The 19,892-nt window shown below is 49.5% G+C and overlaps 1 protein-coding gene across 1 annotated transcript in view; it reads left to right on the top strand.

The window, feature by feature from the left end:
* Gabbr2 (gamma-aminobutyric acid type B receptor subunit 2) overlaps positions 1-19,892 on the top strand; it is a 347,946-nt gene that overhangs the window by 114,785 nt on the left and 213,269 nt on the right. Inside the window, 1 exon segment of the mRNA XM_038348048.1 lies at positions 4,119-4,256. Within this exon segment, the coding sequence (XP_038203976.1) occupies positions 4,119-4,256 (138 nt within the window).

Raw genomic sequence — 19,892 nt, 5'->3', positions numbered from 1 at the left:
GTGAAGGCCTTTGGAGCTAAAACCCTATCTGCCATTTCCTAGTCTGGTGAAAATTGAGGCAGGCAAACATTCAGTGACCTTGGGAGAGTCTTCCAGCTGCAATAAGGGGTTGTCAGATGCACCAAAATTTGTGCGCGCTGACCAAGCCAGGAGCTGTGTGTCTGGGAGCAGCCAGCCCTGTTGCTAATGCAGCATCTTGGGCAGATGGGTGATGTTGCTAAGCAAACAAGTATGAGAAGATCTTTGTCCTTAATATTGTTTTCACGCGGCTCTGACGATAGATCTTGTGGATCTGCATTGTAATTGTCATTAGATGAGAACACAAGAAAATCCCTTTCAGATATGTATTCAAACCAGAAACGGCTCGGGAAATCAGGGCAGATAAATGAACCCTGAGCTGCTGTGTCTACATACTCCTGCTCTGCAGAGGGTGGGGCGCCCTCAGAGGCCAAGTGGAGTCAGCTAGTTAGCTCAGGACCCCGAGAAACACAAAGGGGGAGATTTCCTCTCCACCGCTGTCTAACTTCTTCCCTTTCTCTTCCTCCTCTCTTCTTTCTTGATTGTTCCCCCCAAATTAGTCCACTTGTTTATTGTTTGTTTGTTTATATACCAGGGTGTCTGGGACCCCAGACTGGCCATAAACTCACTGTGTAGCGAGTCCCCAACCAAGCTCAGGATTTCAGAGGACCAGCACCCCAGCCTGTTACACAGTGGCAAGGCTTGAACCAAGGCCTCTTGCATGTCAGGCAAGGACTCCACCAACTGAGTTGCATCTCCAGCTCCAAAATCAAATGAAGACGTGAAAGTCAAATTCTCTAAGTTATCTACAGATTACAGTCCAAACTCCCCAAGGGGGCAATTAGGGTCCTCCCTCCCCCTTCTCCAGGGCTCGAGTCCTCTTCAGTCAGCCACGGCACGTGTATGTGTGCACGTATGCACACATGCGTGTGCAGGTCTGGGTTATTTCTCTTTCCCGATTCTTGCATTTTTCTGACCCTGCACCATATGCTGTCTTCTCTCAGAGCATCCCCGTGGCTCTCCTTGAGCCTGTGGACTGATCTTCCTCTAAGTGCTATCCACCACACAAAGTGGACACCATGCAGCCCAACTCACAACCTCTGAGGTCTGAGGCCAGAGTTTACAGATGGGGTTATCCTCCATGCTAACACCTGCTCTACCCCTACGATGGCCACTTAGGGGAGCCATGGGAATAAGAGAGAAGAGAGGAGACAAAGGACAGTGGACAGACAGAGAGAGACAGGGTGGGTGTGGTGGTTCAGGCCCATCATCTCAGCTTCTCTTCTAAGTTGCCCCAGCTGGTCCTCCTGCTTCAGCCTCCTGAGAGGCCAACCTTTGATATAGCAACATGGTATCATCCAGAAGTTCACACTGCAGAACTCCCCTCCCCAAAGAATCACAAAGCAATCTCATAATGTTTTAAGTAAACCTATGATTTGATGTTGGATTTGATTCATAGCTATCATGGTCTGGGTGGGGCCTCAGAGTCACCAGTTGGACATACCTGTTTAGATAGTGGCAATGGTGGGGGCTGGGTACCATTGGTCGGGAGATCCGGTTGATGAGAGGTCAGCTGGAAATGCGTTTCTGGCAAAGGAAGCGACAGGTGCAGTAACCCAGAGGCCGGGAAGAGATGCCTTTGATTTCAGGGATCTAGAGGAGGCTGGGGAGGCCTGGCTGGGTGAGCAGCAGGGAGAGAGGAGTATGGCATCCTGAGAAGCAGAGCTCTCGCTGTGGTGAGAATTGCAAACATCCTCCCAGCCCTGTGAATAGCACAGAGCAGTGGCTCCGTGGTTCTTTCCACCAGTACCCGAGTGTTTTCTAACTGCCCTGCTGGAGGGTCATCTGGCTGGAGGGATGGATGCCTGCCGATTGACTGGGGCCCAGATCTTCACAAGTTCCAACAGGTAGCACCGTGCACTAGTTTTCAAAGATTTTTTTTTATCTATAAATGTGCTAACTTTCTTTTAATCCTTAAAAAAAATTATGTTTATAGGTATTTTGTTTGCGTGTATATCTGAGCACCATGTGCCTGTGGAAGCCAGAAGCCAGTGTTGAGTGTTGGATCCCCTGAAACTAGAGTTACAGACAGCTATGTGGGTGCTGGGAGTTGAACCCTGGTCCTCTGGAAGAACAGCCAGTGCTCTTAAGCGGTGTGCATACGCTCCATTGTCATAGGTAGAGGGGTTCTTCTCCTTTTGAGACTTGAACCCTGGTAAACCTCTCACCTCTAAAAGCAGGGAAGGCAGTGGGGTGAGAAGGAGGAATCCATGTTTCTCAGAGCACAGTGAGGCAGCTGAGGTGATGCGCTTTGCTGAGCTCCAGGCTGGGAGGCACCCTCTGTTCACGAGGAGCTGACCACTAGCTGAGAGGGAAAGCTGGAAGGGAAGAGGGGGCCATAAGGATTGCTGCCACATTTTTTTCTCTTGTCTTTTCCTCCTTGGGGTGCCCTGGTATGTGTCCTTGGTCAGGTTTTCTTTCTGGTCCTGAGCAGAGCTGTGCCCTTAAAGCTCCGGACTGAGCACAGAACGGCAAGTTTGCGCTGCTGAATTCTCCTCTCGAGATGCGCAGCATCTTTTCTCCCCAGCCCCCGTCCCCGCCCGCCTGCGCAGTGTGACAAGTGTACACCACAGCGAGTTGCCGTTTTGAACCTTGTTCTAGTGTCTTGTGACATTCAGTGCATTCACATTGTCACAGCAATTGATTCCAGACCTTTGCCATAGCGTCACACTCAAGCCTATTGAGCAGTGATCTCCGTTCCCCACTCTCTCTGCCCCACCCCACCCCAAAACCACAATTGTAGTTCCTGCTTCTATGAATTTGTCCACTCAAGGTACTTCAAGTGAGTAGAATCATTCAGTAACCGGCCTGTCAGAAATGAAGGTATTTTAAAGAGACACTTTTGTTCCTCATTCTGACTATCAGACTATTGAAATAATGGAGCCCAAAGTAATGGGGCTCCCCCAGGAATCTCACACCGGGAAGAGGAAGAGATTGAGAGCTTGCTGGCAGTTAGAAGAGGAGCTTGTCTCAGAAAAGAGATATCACAGTTCTAGCAACTTGTTAGACCACCTTGCAGGGTGGGATGGAAGCCCAGACAACTGTAGGTCGGTGGCGGGTGGGACCACACCATGAGCAGACTGCTTAGATGCGCCCATTCCCAGTCCCCTAGTTAACCTTCAATCTCAGTTCAGGACTCGAACTAGAGGAGATCACTGGCTCCCTTTCTCCTACTTTCCAGCGTGGCCACATCAGATGAATCACCTTCTCCTGCTTTTTACACACCATGAGCAGACTGCTTAAATGCGCCCATTCCCAGTCCCCTAGTTAACCTTCAATCTCAGTTCAGGACTCTAGAGGGGGTCACTGACTCCCTTTCTCCTACTTTCCAGTGTGGCCCCATCAGATGAATCTCCTTCTCCTGCTTTTTTACCATTAATTTGGCTGTATCGTGCGTCCGAATGTCTTCCCTCTTTAAGGCTGAATGATATTCCACGGGGGCACTTAGCACAGGCTGTGTGTTCCTGCGTTTGTTGATGGGCTTTGGGCTGTTGTGGGACTGGGCCTGCTCTGAACACGGGGTACCGATATCTGTGAGTCCTTCCTCTCATTTCTTTAGGGTTCCCATCTAGAAATAGAGCTATTGTACCATATGGTAATTCTTCTTGGGCTCTCAGGGGTAGACATGCTGTTTTCCTCCGTGTAACTGTTTCATGTCATCACCGCCAGTGTTTGGAGCTTGCGGTTTCTTCACGTCCTGTCAGCACTTGTCCTCGGCTGTTTTCACAATAGCCAGAGTGTGGCCTCATCTTTTAAAATGTGGAAAGGCCACTGCGGAGGGGGTGGTTTTCCTCTGTGTGTAAAGGAGATGGCTGGGGGCTGGGTTTTAAGGGAGCTTAGAGAAGATCTGGGATGTGGTACCCAGAACCTCCCTAAGCTCAGGGCCTGGGCTTGGGGCTGGATGGAATGGCCTACCCTGGGCAAACTGAGGCCTAAGGGTTTCCCATGATGGCAGGTTGACTGTCTGACCCCACTATGGGGCTTTTGGCTTAGAACCTGTGTCTAATTTGGGCCTTGCCTCTTTCTTTGTTTCTCCCCAGTGTGACAATGCAAAGGGCCTGAAAGCCTTCTACGATGCAATAAAGTATGGGCCGAACCATTTGATGGTGTTTGGAGGCGTCTGTCCATCAGTCACATCTATTATCGCCGAGTCCCTCCAAGGCTGGAATCTGGTGCAGGTAAGGGTAGAGCTCATGCCCCACTCACAGGGGAATTGTCTTTGTGGGCTGCAAGACTTAGCAGGATTGGGCCATGCATAACATGGTTCCTAAGCTACACAGCCACCCACTGCCCTCACTCCTGACCCCTGCCTGGCCTGTCCATCCATAGAACATACTAAGGGTCTTTAAACTGTGTGCCTGAAGCCGCGGTGCCGCTGACTCCCTAGCCAGACATTCAGGGTCATAAAATTCTATAAATTTGCCTATGCAGATAACCCTCTCTCTGCTCTTGTCACCTACTCCACAGTGCTGCTCTTAGACAGCACCATGCCTCAGGTAGCATTGGGGTAGTACCACCACAGCCCCACCCCCATCAGGTAGCGCCATTACCATCCTCCAGACAGCAACAACCCTACACGAACCCAGGGCTGCCTCCAAGTCCATCCACTGTACCATATGTCAGATGCCTCTAGCCTTTCCTTACCAGACACTGAAGTTCTCCTTTGACCGGCGAGACTTCCCTTTTCTTCATTAAGTCATTCCTAGGCTCCTGGCCAGGTATTGGCTTTTTTTTTATGACAACTGAATTTTACACCATTGAATGTTTCAGTGGGTGTATAGTTGGTTGTAGATGAGGCTCAACAGTGAGAGCTGTTACTTGGAAAAGGAAAGAAAAAGTAGAGAAAGATATGGCCATGAGGATGAGTGGTGGTGACCCATGTGCATTCCATCCATCCATCCATCCATCCATCCATCCATCCATCTATCCATTCATCCGTTCATCCCTCCATCCCTTCAACCATCCATCCATTCATCCATCCCTCCATCCATTCATCCATCCATTCATCTATCCATCCATCCCTCCATCCCTCCATCCACCCATCCATCCATCTATCCATCCATCCGTTCATCCCTCCATCCCTTCAACCATCCATCCATCAATCCTTCCATCCATTCATCCATCCTTCCATCCATTCATCTATCCATCCATCCATCCATCCATCTATCCATCCATCCCTCCATCCCTCCATCCATCCATCCATTCATCCACCCATCCATTCATCCATCCATCCATCCATCTATCCATCCATCCATCCATCCATCCCTCCATCCATCCATCCCTCCATCCATCCATCCCTCCATCCATCCATCCATTCATCCCTCCATCCATTCATCCATCCCTCCATCCATTCATCCATCCATCCATCCCTCCATCCATCCATCCATTCATCCATCCATCCATTCATCCATCCATCCATCCATCCATCCATCTATCCATCCATCCATCCATCCATCTATTATCTATTTATCCCTCTATCAATCCATCCATCATTTATTCACCCCTCCATCTATCCATCATCCATCCAGCTACCCATCTACCCTTCTCTCCATCTATCCATTCATCTACCCATCCACTTATCATCTATCTTCCTTCATTTCAACCAACCAAGAAATGTTTGGGGCACCTTCCTCTCTGCCTGGAATTCTGGTAGGCACTGGGGATGTAGAACCGAAGGGTGGAAATGGTCCTTATCACGTCAGAGCTGCTTGCATACTAAGAAGAGGCCAAGCAATAAGCAAGGAAGTAACAGTAATCCTAAGGGTTGTCCCTGCAGCCTGCCATGCACCAGACACTGTTGTGAGCCATAATGTGCATCAATTCAGTCTTCATTACTGGTCTGTTATTATCCCCATTTTACATATAAGAAAACTGAGACACGCAGAGGCTCCGGAGCTTGCCTGAAGATTCACAGCTAATAAGTTGTAAGACCAAATTTAAAATCAACTAGGCCGGCCATTGAAATAAGATTGTTGTAAGAAGACAGAGCTGTGCTCAAAATAAGCAGGGGTTAAATAGTGACTCTGTGGGCCCTCGGCAAAGGCCTCTGGGAGACAGTGACACTGAATCTGCGATCTGAAGGATTGGAAAGGGCTGCTGGGAGAAGTGCATCGCTGTCCTTGAGTGGGATGGCAAATTCAGACAGGCAGCCAGTAATGAGGAAGAGTCTCCATGTCTGAGGACAGAAGTCGGGGCTCAGGGGCTGTAGAGCTGGGGCTGAGCAGTCAAGACAGTGACAGAGCACCAACAGGAATCTTCCCTGAGTCCCCGAGGTCTGCCTGCCTTGGGTACTTTAGATAGAGTCCAAGCTTTCAAGAGAGGAGATGAGGTACGGCAGAGGCATGGTGTGGTACTGGTGGCCTGCTGAGCCGGGCTCCCATGAGCTTTCCTGGCAGGTGACCGAGTTCCTGCTGAGACCGGAGAATGTGACAACAGATGGTGATACAGAGGCAAGCACTGCTGGGGGAATACAATATCAGGAGGTGGGAATGTGGGTGGGCTTGGGTAGCTATGCTCCTTCATGCGGCTAAGTGTGGGCCTGTGCAACAGGAGCGGAGGCTAGAAGCACCAAACCTCATGGCATCCAGGGAGCTAGAACAGGGCAGTGTGTGTGAGAGCCTGCCTTTAAGCCCCAGGATGTCTCCAGCTGTTAGAAAACCTTGGCCCAGTCCCTTGCCTTTTCTGAACTTCGCTCTTGATTGCAGGAGGCTCCATAAACACGGAGCCAAGGGCAGAAGACAGCTAGGCTGAAGACCACAAAGCCTCCATAGAGAGCCCATGGTAACTGCGGCCTTGGCTATAGGACCACAAGGCGTGCAAGCCTGCCAGCTCTGTCTCCCCCTCCCTCTTTTGAATTTGCTGTGCACCTGTGGCCAGCTTCTTGGATGGCACTCAAATGCAGCCCACCACTTTCCAGGTCCGAGGACCAGGTCCAAGGGCTCTGGTGGGATGCAGAAGTGTAGGGGCCCAGACACCTGGGAAGTGAGCTGTGCTGGACAGATCTGCATGCTTCAGTGAGTTGGGAGGCAGAATGGTAGTCTAAGCCCAAGGGAGTCATTCTTCTCTCGCCTTGTGGAGTCTCAGTGTGGGAAGGAAGGCAGATCTGGATCCTGGTGGGAGTGGCCTGGCAGGCTGGAAATCTTCCTCTCTCCTTCACTCGCAGGAACTGGATGCCCATTTGTCAGGATCCGAACTATGGGTTTCCCAAGCTGCCTCTGCCCTCTCAGGAGGCTGAGCTCACCCTCAAAGGGTGGGTGGGCCTGCAGCTGCTGAGGAATTTGAATGCCTTGAGTCGTTTCAGGACTGGGCTCTGGGGGGTGGGCTGCACAAGGAGCTCTCACTGCCCCTTGAGGGTGTGGGTCATGAGCTGGACAGAGACCCACCTGGAACGCTGGAATGAGGATAAACCGCTTTCATTTCTTGGGCCACAAAAAAATAGGGATTCACACATCACTGGGGCAAAAATCCATGCTGGTACTGAAACAGGTTAATTTTAACTTTTGCCTTTCGCTGCGTCTCTAGATTCAGGCCTGCCATGAAGGAAGCTCATACTGTGTCCTGTTCTGAGTCACTCAATCACTAGGAGCCTAAATTCCCACACCTCAATGTGAGGACCAGGGAAGGGTAACTCTATTCCTCCTCCATCCTAGGCAGGTCCTGGACATGATACGGGGCTCTAATCTGGGCATCACAAAAGGTGAGACCAACTAGGGTACAAGAAGGAAGGAGCTAGCTGGACATCAAAGAAGGGAGCATGTTGGGACTGGGGAGGAGGCTAGGGTTTGGGTCTCTGGAGCTGCATGGCCATCTGGGATAGTGCCTGGTGATCTGAGGTACGGGTGTGAGAGGAAGGAAGCATGGTAGAAGACAGAGGGTGTCAGGTTTTCAGCACCTGCAGGCAATCCGTGGTTGTGACGTCATAGGGTTGCTAGCATTCCTTCCCTGGGAGACATGTGAACATCCACTCTCCCTATAGTTCTGGTGACCAACCAAAGTACAGTTCCACTGCAGCTCACCCCAGGGAACCAGTGAGTCTATTGGACCATCTACATAGCATGTGTGGAAGGAGTTACCGGCCCCAAAGCAGCCTCATTGTAAGGCCTTCACTCAGCATGGATGATGCTATTGTTGTAGTCACATAGACGGAAGCCTTTCGTTCCCTCATCTTCTCCAGCTCAAATATGATAGATAGCACCATTTCTCGGCCATGAGGACACAGCAATTAGGGCAGACCTGTTTATAAATGGCTCTGAGGATGGGTTGGATACTCAGGTGAGGCTCCAATGACTCCCCTGACCCCCTCCTCCTCGGAGGGAATGCCAACACTCCATATGTCCAATCATGACGGTCCCTTGCTAAGTAGGCACAGACGGTAGTTGCGCTTTGAGAATAATGCTGTACCACACCCTCAGAGCTGAAGGTGCCCTGAGCTGTGCAGTGTCAGCCATGTCTGCTCTGGGAAGACTGAACCTGGAGCAGAGAGATCAGACTGTCAGCTTGCAGCCCCTGTGAGAGGCTGGTGATATGCTTACTTCAAGGAAAAATCTCTAGGGCTCAACTCTCTACAGGACTAGGTTAGAAGATTCATCCACTCCCTCAATGACCCACTCGTCACCCTGGACCAGCCCAGTGCCAGCAGCTCGGGTGACTGCTCGGCACTCTTCCCTTGGAGACGAGGTGGCCAGGTGCTCACTGGGACCACTTAGTAAATGCTGCTGCATAGGTGTGGGGAAGAGGACACAGGGCGATTGTAAAAGACCTCAGCTGGGGCACATTGGCCCGTGTCAGCAAGGCAAAGCCCCACTGTGTGGTGTGGCAAGGACATTTCCCCAACCCACCTTCTGCTTCTTCATGCTGCTGGCCTTAGTCCATGCTGCTCCCTCAGCCTCTGCGGTCATTTTACCCAGCAGAAGCCTGTTCATCCTTCATGGTACATCTTCCCACTTCTCAGGAGCTGGCCAAGGGGCTGCAGCCTTAGCTCATGACAGCTCTCCCCACTTCTCAGGAGCAGCCAGGGGCTGCAGCCCCAGCACAGGACAGCTCTCCCCACTTCTCAGGAGCAGCCAGGGGCTGCAGTCCCAGCACAGGACAGCTCTCCCCACTTCTCAGGAGCAGCCAGGGGCTGCAGCCTCAGCTCAGGACAGCTATCCCCACTTCTCAGGAGTAGGCCAAGGGCTGCTCCGGCTTATCCCACCACCATAGTAAAGATGAAAATAAGGTCAGGCTTCTGTCAGGCTAAAGGGTGACTCGTGAGAAAGGCAAACACCAGATACCTAAGAGCTGCATCTCACGGAGCTTGTCCTTTTAAAGGCTCCGTGACAGCTTATTAACTGTTAGATGCTTGTCTCCAAACAAGATGCCCCTGCAGCCAACCCTGCCTCATGGCCACACCCCTGAGGAGCTTAAGCAGGAAAGCTCTGAGCCCCATAGGAGCTGTCTCTCCTTGGATAAGCTCTCTGCAAGGTTGGAGTGGGTGGAGGTCCTAGGGCCATTCCAACGGAGAAGGCAGACTCTGCAGACCCAATGCCAGTTAAGTTCCTGTACATTCAGGACTCTGTTTCCCCAAAGTGGAAATCTTGCTTGGTTTTGACATTAAAAAGAAAATAAAAATCTTCATAAACCCCCTAAACCTAGTCCTTTGCTGTCTGTCGAATTCCGGTGTCTCTCTGAACTGCCAGTCAGTGCCTTTTGCTTCCTAGGAACAGAAATTTTGTGATTTGATTTGATGTTCTCGCATGATTATTTTATTAAACTGTAGGTTGCCTGAGAAATCAAACACTTCCTACTGAGCTGTGGGTTGTAGGATTTGAGGTGGGTTTCCAGGATGGCAGGGCTGGGAGGGGCTTAGGCGCCACTGGATTTGTAGGAAGGAGCATGGCCTCACCCATCTTCTCCCCGTTAGAGTACCACCCCTCGGCTCACGGAGGCTTGCTAGAGAACGCCGTCTTATCTTTCAGAGTCCCTTTTCTGCAAAATGGGAATTGCAAGCCTGACGTGCGTTCCTTGCAGGTGTAGTAAGAGTGAATGAGGGCTTCTCTCTCTCTCAAGTGAAAGGTTTTTTATGAATGATGAAACAGGAGCTGCCTTTCCCATGGACATGGCTTTTCCATTCGGAGCAGACATCTGATGGCAGCTGTTGGGAGTTTTGAAATCACTCTCTGCTCTGCATAGGCCACAAGGCTGTTTCCCTTGGCCTTGCAGATCTCTAGAGCAGAAGGGTTGAGAGTGGGTGGGGACTCTGCCGCTGGACCCTCAAAGTTCGCACTTCTGCCTCTCTACAACCCCCTCAGGAGCCAAAGCCTACCAGGCCAGCATCCTGCCACAGCCCAATTCCTATGGCTGCCATGCCCTTGCCACAGAGGGCGCAGCGAACTGGAAAGCATTTAGGGTGGCAGTATGATTAGGCACGGAAGCGTTCCTCCTGCTGTGATTGCTGCTGTCTAAGAAATAGAACAGAAGCCAATAATCCAGGGCGGTTGGAGCCTTTCTTGGCACTGGTCTCCAGAGGGGCCATTTAGAACATTAATAATCTATGAGATGCTTCTACCTTCTGGAGTCATCAAAAACAAAGGAAGGGAGGGAAAAGAATGGGCAATATTAACATTAGAGGCAGGCTCTGTGGGCCAAGCAGAGGGAAGGTGTGGGAGAGACCCCAGGAATGTGGGGACTTCAGAAAGTCATTGCTGGCCTTGTCATAGGAGGCCTGGTCCAATACAGACCAGTTGTCTGAGCCAGCTGGACAGGATTCCATGCACAGGGCAAGGGAAAGGCTGGCCACCTTTGGCTCGGATGCTCTTGATAGGTGGGAGGAGCAGTCCTCGGTGGATTTTCGTGGTAAAGAAACCATGAAACCTGGAGCTGTCTCCAGGCAGGACCAATCCCAGTGGCTGTGCTAACTGTGAGCTGCTGTGGACACAGGGCTGTGGAACTTCAAGGCGAGAGGTGAAGGGCACAGCGCTCCATGGGGCCTGCCCCTCCTTCCCATTCGCCCTTTAACATGGACTACCCAGAAGGCCTTGGCCTTTCTCAGCCGCCCACTCAGGCAGCCCTCCCTCTCCTTTTCCTTGTAAAGCCTGCCTTTAAATTGGGTTCCTTTCATGGAACCTTTCCCGATTTCTTTGGAGTTTGCAGGTGAATTACTGGGCTCTCCCCATCCCCCAGCTTCAGTGTTCCCTCTTTCCCCTCCCCAGGCCTAGCTACACAGGGTCATGTCATCACAGCGCCCAGTTCTGTATCCCCTGTGATACTGTGGTACCCCACAGGCATGGCCATGACTCATCGGTCTCTTCCTACCTAGAGGTCATTCTATGTTTAGCCTGGAGCTGAACGGGTTCCCAGTCACGTCTGTGAAGTTAGAGCAGAGTTCATGCCACAGCTGTGCGTGGGCCTTTGGGATGCACAGCCTCTTAGGATCTAAACCGCCATGTGTTTGGCGGAAGGGTTGAAGAGCTGGAGGGGCTTCCCCTCTTACTGGTTCACTCACTCACTCACTTACTCATTCATTCATTCATTTGCTGGCTCATGACAAGTCATTTGTTTAGCCTGTCACTCACTAGACACAGTACCTGCAGTGTGCCCTTGCAGGCTTTCCCAGACCAGCTTACCATAAGAAATCCCAAGAGAGGGACGCGTGCAGACACCTGGCAGTCTGGTGCAGTAGTTAGAACAGAGGTCAGAGGTTGAGGATGACTGAGCCTCTGACTATGCTCACTAGCCAGGTGGCAGATGCGAGTCCCCCAAAGCCTCATTGAGCTTGTCTGTGAAATGGGGGCAAAACCCCCTTCCCTTCGTCGGAGGCCATGGGAAAGGACTCAAGGACAGGGAAGGTGCAGCATGCGGAAGCCCTCTACAGATGTGAGCCCCCGCAATGCCCTATTGATGCGCTTGAGATCTGAGATGCCAGCCAGGCCCTTGTTGGGGGGAAATTCTTGAGGATTTATCGCTCTCCACTAGTCTCTAGATTCGAAGTTGTGTGCAGAAATGAACTATCAGAAACCATGAAGGTGACTCAGAACAATACAATCGGAGCAGCGAACCCACCAGGAAGGTGGGGGCAAGCCCACAGACTGTGGTTGGGTTTTCTCCAGCAGCAGCAGAAGCTGGCTGAGGAAGGGACGGGATGCTTTCAAGTGTGTGGCTAGTCCCAATCTATTCTTGCCACAGACCCAGCCCGTATCTTCCCTGTCAATCTGATTGAAGATTCAATTCAAGGTTCTGACCCCCATTTTTAATTCAAGACCACGGCATCGAACGTAACAGCAGCTTCCAGTGTGTAGCTCCAGTGGCCTCGTTGCTGATGTGTCTTTCCCCATCAGCCACTTCCACTGCTTTCTGGAAGTCTGAAGGGTGTAAATAATTCATTTAAGATAAATAAATCACTCCAAGTACTTACGGTACAAGAGTGGCGGCTGGCAGTCGCTGCAGCTGTGGCATGTACTGGGTGGAGACGGGAGGAGGAAAGGAGCCCCCGCCAGGGTATGAGCACGTGGGACCCCAGGACATGAGGTACAGTGCTTCCCAAGGTCAGACAAGTGAGGTGCAAACAGAATCAGGTGCTGGTGTTTATGATGGTGACATAGGTCGTGTGCTTAGCCTGCTCCAGCCTAGGTGGCCGGTTACAATACCCACATACGTCCATCAACATGGCCTTGGCTCAGGCCATGCTCCTAATACTGCGTGAGCTCTTTCCTCCTCCTCATGTGCCAAACCTATGAAGTAGCCAGTTGCTCTCCTCACGTCACAGAAGAGGAAACCGAGGCACAGAGAGGCTGAACGAGCTCCCAAAGGAGCCCTAAATGACTCTTGAATCACTGCTGGCACAGCCAGGCTACTGTCCACCACACGATCTCACGAACACTCACAGGGCTCCGGAGGCAGGAGAGGGTGTGCAGATTGTCCCAGGTAGGAGGTTTCCGGGTGAAGATGAAAGGACGGTGCAGAGAGACCACACAGCCCTGCACTGCTGTGGCTGTCCCTGAGCTCCCAGAGGCCATGGACACTCTCGACCCTGTTTCTGTGCAGCCTGCATGGGTAGAGGTCCATCCATAGAGGATCAAGGTTAGCCCAGGGCTCTTTGTATGTAAAGGGTTCTCGTTGGAAGTTATTCTTGATCCATGTGTAGACACAGCACACACACACACACATACACACTGGTCAGGGGGACAGAATTGTTTTGGTGGTGGTGATCCTGTTGTTATCTAAGAGAATACAAGCATTCTTTGGGGACTCCTGCTACTGTATGGCTGTGTTGGGGTAAAGCATTAAATGCAGGCACACATACAGAGACACATAGGTGCACATACAAATAGGCACATACATACACACAAGAGTGTACACATGGGGACACACAAGCACACATACAGAGGCACACATACAGACAGAAGCACACAGGTACATAGAAACATATGCCCAGGGACATATGCACACATGTGAAGTAACACAGAAACAAAGGTAAGGCACAGACCAAAATACACAGAGGGGTACACACACAGATGTACACACCAAGGGATATACAAGCACATAAACCCAGACATAAACAGGCAGACATAGACACACAGGCACGTACAAATATGCACACAGGTGTACATGTACACACACACGAAGGCACAAACGCAGGGGTACACACCCCACTTAAACTTATTTCCCATCCAATAAGTGGCTGTGTATAAAAATAGATGGCCCTTTTTGGTCCAAGGCTGGACGGGCTAGCTGCTGGTGAGTGGACACCTGCCAAGCCTTCCAAGCATACGCTCCTAGCTCCACTTCGGAGGTCCTATAATAAACATCCTGGTTGTTTTAGTAGCTTGCATTACTTGTGAATTATACAGAAGGCTTTTGCTTTGAATAAGTTTACAAAGAATCTTAAATTATTTAGTATCTCCATGATGAGGGCCTGAGCCTCATGCAGCAAAAAGGGTTCCGCTTGAGAAAAACAGTCCTTGGTTAGATAGTTAGACGTCATGCCCAAAAGGGAATAGAGACACCAATTTCTCCGCTTCCCCCAAGTTCTCAGACAGGGTGTTCCATCCTATTGAAAAAAATGGTATGTTAGCCTAGTATGTGTTGGGGGTGGGGCTCCCATCAGTGATTCTGAACCACGCAGCTGTCCCCTCAGTAGTGGGAGGGAGGACTTTTAGCACAGCAGAATGACCCAAACCTTCATTCATGTCTACAGAATTTACAGCTGAAGACTTTCCACAGCTTCTAACAAACACATCTGTACCCTGCTCCACCCCCACCACTGCTGCCAGCATCCTCCTAGTTCAAGCCACTGCAGTGTTCATCCTGCTTGGTGACATCAGCTCCCTCTGCAAAGCCAGGCGCCCAGTGTCTGGCTGCAATCCTTGAGGCCTTCAGGAGCCTCCGTATTTCAATTAGGATTCTTTGGTAGCCTCTCTCTTTTGTGTAAGTAGCATTCGGAGCTCATGGCTTATCAAAAGTGTGGCAATTGTATACACTTTGTCTGTGGCAGACATTTTCACTTTGGACCATGAGTACTGCCTTACTTGTATTTCTCCTGAATTCTCTCTCCCAAAAGTACACTGAATATTGAACACCCTTTGCCCTACTCTCCAGCTGTTTCCAGTTGCCAATCTTGCTCCACCTGCCTTTACCCCTTTCACCTGTATCAAGTGCGCATGTGTGTGGGTGCGCATACACACACACACACACACACACACACACACACACACACACACACACACACACACCAGCTCCCCATCTCATACTCATCCATATACAACCACTTATTTTTTGAGGATGCACTGGACAGCAGTTTGAAGACACAATGTTTCACCCTGATACCGTAGTAGGAATCCCCTAAGAGTGGTTGTATCCTCTTACATAATAATAATAGGCTCATCACGACCAAAACAATTCAGTGCCACAGTCACATTACATAATAGATGGTCTATATTCTGATTTTCCTCTTGTCCCCAAAATGTCTGCATTGCATTTATTTATAGGTGAAGAGGATAATCAAGGATCCACTCCAAGAGCCAGAGCCCTGTTTTGACACTTGAGTCTCCTTTAGCCTGCAGCAGCTTCCCTGCCTTTCTTCTTCCCGCGTGTGTGCAAGCCTGTGTGTGTGTACGTGTGTGGGTGTGTGAGAGAGAAATAGAGACACAGAGAGACAGAGACAGAAACAGAGAAACAAGGACAGAGAGGGACAGAAAAAGACAGACTGTGTGTGTGTGGGGGGGTGTATACATGTGTGGGTGTGAGAGACACAGAGAGACAGAGACAGAAACAGAGACAAGGACAGAGAGAGACAGACTGTGTGTGTGTGTGTGTGTGTGTGTGTGTGTGTGTGTGTACGAGAGACAGAGACAGAGAGACAGGGACAGAGAGACAGACTGTGTGTGAGAGAGAGTGAGAGACAGACAGAGTCAGAGACAGAGAGACAATGACACACAGAGAGAGACAAAGGAGAGAGAGAGAGCACCCAGGGCCTTGCTAAGCAAGCACTCTTGCCACACTTCCCAATAGATGTCTTGCAGTTCTGTAATAAAAAAAAAAAAAAAACCTTCATTTCTTCAAGCAGCCCTGATTCTTCCTACTGGAAGAAGCCAATTCCTGCGGCCCGGGCGAGCTCCCCCTTGCTGTACTGGGGCTCACTGCTCCTAAGGGTTTCTACAGTGAACTGAGCTTGAAGAGAGAACTTTACAATATAATAAAAATATCTAAACTGAGCATGAGAGACTTTCTGCTAGTCACCCAACCTGTATTCATCAAAGCAATCGATGTCATGGAAAACAACAGGATCCATGAAAAGGCAGGAGAATGTTCTAGACAGAGAAAAAAGACTAAAGTAAGCACGCAAAATACCAGTGAGCCACACAGCGTGAGTGCAGCTTGGATCCTGGATTTTGAATATGAGAAGGGAATTTTGAGGGAATTACAGACATGTTCGATGATAACAAATTTAACAATCCTTTTCACACATGTGGTAAAGACACCACAGTTGGTCTCAGAGAATACAGAGTAAGGTGTCCTGATGTCCAGGAGTGAATTTAGAGCTGGGAGGTGGCATGCGTACACACGTGTGCACACATGAGCATGTGAGACCATGGAGATGGAGACTCAGGATCATGTTAGCCCTCCTCTGCTTCCATGTGGCTTTGCTGTGCCTTCAGATTCCAGGGGTTGATCAAATTCTTCCAGTTGAACAGTTTTACTTTTTCAAACACATACAACTTGTGTCTGATTCCAGAGTCAAAAATCACACAGGAAGGCGCAGTGGGGAGCCCCTGGCCCTTACCTGGGCTCTGTCCATGCTATCTGTGTTCTCCTTATAGCTGATCTTTTATTTATTTTTAAAAGGATTACTATTTATCTCTCCAGTGTTTCCTAAGTGCAGATGTGTGTTCAATCCCTTCCTCTTCCTTCTTCCATGAAAGGGCATACTCTCCTACAGCTTGCTGCCCTGACTCTGATTTTCCCCTTTCACCGAGTTCTACCCACCTCACAGTTTCCTCACTGTAGAGTGGCATCCCTTATTCTTTCCGTAGATGCATAACACTTCTCAGTGTGGCTGCTGCACCAGAGCCCACGCAGCAAACCCTGCCCATGGACGCCTAGATTGGCTCCAGGCTTCTGGTACAACACTGGCCATACGTACACATAGGCCAATGTACTGCTGAGAAGTGGGCTTTTTGGGTCAAAGAAAGCACATCTATAGTTGCACTAAAATATAAAGCTTCGTTGACTGGATGAGAAAACTAATGAATGCACTTGATTAAGAAGAGCAGAGAGTAAAAGGCTAATGTCTAAATGGGGCTATAAAACAATTAGGGTAAATAAACGTCTTTGTGAGTGAGCTGGTGGAAGGCCCTTCTGGCACTGCCGGCTCTTATCCAGCCATTTTCATTTTCTCGCCTAAAGAAAGAGTTTTTCTTTGCTTTGTAAATTAAACACAGAGTTAATTATAAAATCATGAAGTCTTGGATCTGAAATTAAAACCACCCCGTGCGGGCTCCTCGTTTGAACAATAAGGAAACCAGGAGCCAGAATGAGGGAAGAACAAACAGAAAGATTAAGAAAACAATCGAATCCAGTTCAGTTCTGTTCATTTCAACAGACACAGACTGAAATGCTTGCTTTGCACTGTGGCATGGCTCTTGCTTTTCTTCTTTGTCAGCAGTCAAGAGCCCTGGTCACAGTGCCTGCCTCCGGTCCCTGAGAGGTGATTGTCACAGTGACATCTTCTACAGTCTTTCTGCGAGTGGGTTTTGTTTCCCTCCTTGGCATCCCAGGGCATTCGCATGTAGTCACCAGGATGAACTGGATCAGCAGGGGCTCGGCCTGGCTCTGTGCCCTCTGCCCGATGCTGTGGGTGATTGTGCTTGACAAGGATTATCTGAAATTACATAATCTGGCATGAGTAGCCTTCTGTTTGGTTTTTAGCAGACCACATGGAGATGAATAGATAGCCCAGCCATGAATTTGGGGGTGAACCTGGGCAAGTCCTTCTTTCTGGTCCTGAGAATATAAAATAAAGATTAGGACAAGCCCCAAATGTCATGTAGATGAATCAGACTATAACATTGTTTTCTCTTTCTGTGTCAATGCAGACATAACCAGTTGATCTTGGCACACTCGCTCCTTACTTCCTTAATCTCTTTCCCTCAGCAGACAAGCAGCCCACTGCTGATGCTACCTAAGTTCAAGCTGATTTACTATACTTGGTGTGAAGAATTATTTAGTGTTAGATTTTTATTGAGATAAGGGGTTTACATAGCACAAGAATGTCCACATATTACGAAAACCAACAGCCCTATTCCTTAGGCCACTTCTGTTATCTCTCCGTGCCGTTGCCCTTTCCTGGAGAGATCCACTCACTCTTCTAGGTCATTCTATAGCACCCATTTCTGGTGCATACGTAAAAGTCAGACTCATTCTATAATTATTTATTTTCACATTAAGACCTGATGGGTAGAGGGTTTTCACTCTTGGGGTCCCCATGTTCCAGTCACGTTTCTCCATGAGATTCAAACCCTGGGTTTCCCAGGCTTTGCCACTAGTCGATTTCTCAATTTTGCCAAAATCTGTATTAACTTGTAAATTATTTTCAATTAAGCTAACTCATTATTTCAATGACTTTAATGAGAAAACTTATATCATTTACCTACATGAGAATGTAAATGTAATAAAATGAGAACTGCCCATAAATATACAAAGCCAAACCTGGGGGTTCACCTGGAATTGTGGGGGTGCCTGATCATTGGTATATCTACAATATAACCAACTAGTTCTACTTTCCTGTGGATTTAGGGACTCTCTCTCTCCCACCCGGGAAGATGGCTCCTGATCATCTTCTTGAATGACTCCCACAACAGAGAAGCTACTCAGTACTTTGTGAAATTGTGATTTGTTCTTGAATCTTTTACTGTTGAAAGTGACTTCTTCACACTGATTTGAATGAGCCCCTCTGAAAAGGTTATTTATTGATTCTAGCTTTGTCTCTGGGATGCACACACACACACACACACACACACACACACACACACACACACAAAATTTCGCTCCCTCTGAATTCACTTTGGCAACAAGTGTTTGAGGACTAACCATTGTCGGAAAAGAATATTCTTGGTGTTGCACAAAGAAACACACAAGCAAAGTGAAAATGACCCAGCAAGGCAATTTCCTTTCGCAAAAAGACTATGCCATGACCCAAGCCAGGCTAGCAAGACACTGGTTAAGGAAGTTCACATGGTTTTTATTTTAACCCAGGTAGTGACTGGATCTCATCCAATTGGTGGGAGTGCCAACTCATAATCTAATGTGATTGGTTAATCCCCCCCCCCTTTTTTTTTTAGTTTTTCGAGACAGGGTTTCTCTGTAGCTTTAGAGCCTGTCCTGGAGCTAGCTCTTGTAGACCAGGCTGGCCTCGAACTCACAGAGATCCGCCTGCCTCTGCCTCCCGAGTGCTGGGATTAAAGGCGTGCGCCACCACTGCTAGGCTGTGATTGGCTAATTCCTAATCTGCACAAAAAGGAAGGGGGTGACAGGAAGTCAAGTCAGGAGTGTCCTGAGTTGGGCAAACAGGCGTGCACACGTGAGTTTCACAGATGAGTGAAGTTAAGAAAAATCGGCTCTTAGTGAGAGAGCCGCCTTGGATAGGGAAAATACATGTTTCTTACTTCATGACTTGTGTGCTTGTCACATTCTGCAGTCTTTCAAGGTAGAAAGGGTGCACTGCACTGCCATGTGGTGAAGCCACTTGATGGGTTGTGGCTGGGGGCACCCTTGGCCTGGCCATTGTTCTGGAAGCTTCTTCATAGGGGATTGAGCACCTCATCTCCTTTGGGAAGTAGAAGAAGCCCATGAGAGGGCGAGAAAAGAGGCCTGACAGAAGATGGGGGTGGAGGCGCAAGGTAGAAGCAGGCAGACAGGGGCCTGCAGCCCTGTGGGCCTCCAAGCCCTCGCCTCTTTTCCCCCTGTAAGATTCCTGCCCACCCAGCCTCTGCCTTGATCTCAGCCCTGCAGAATTAGGGTGGGGCCTGTTCTCTGAAGTCACACTGTGGAAGCTGAGGCCCAGTAGGTGCTGGTGGGCTGCAGGCTGGCACACAGCTGCACAGTAGGGCTCAGTGCTTCTTGCAGTCCCTCTAGGTCTCCAGTCCCAGCCCCACAAAGATGACCTCCCCATTCACGGACAGTATCTTTGAGTCTTTTCCCTTGATTCTGCCACCCTCTTTCCAAAATGAAAGAAACAAGCCTCTGTGGCCTGAAGTTTTTCATAGAGACTCCATTTCTGGCTTGTGGGAGGGCTGGGCTCACAGGGCTGAATTAGATCCTAGACAGTAACCTCTTTGGGA

This window comes from Arvicola amphibius, chromosome 11 (assembly GCF_903992535.2).
Source record: "Arvicola amphibius chromosome 11, mArvAmp1.2, whole genome shotgun sequence".
Taxonomy (NCBI): domain Eukaryota; kingdom Metazoa; phylum Chordata; class Mammalia; order Rodentia; family Cricetidae; genus Arvicola; species Arvicola amphibius.
The sequence above is the reverse complement of the archived record's forward strand: the minus strand, read 5'-3'. Positions and strand labels throughout refer to the sequence as shown.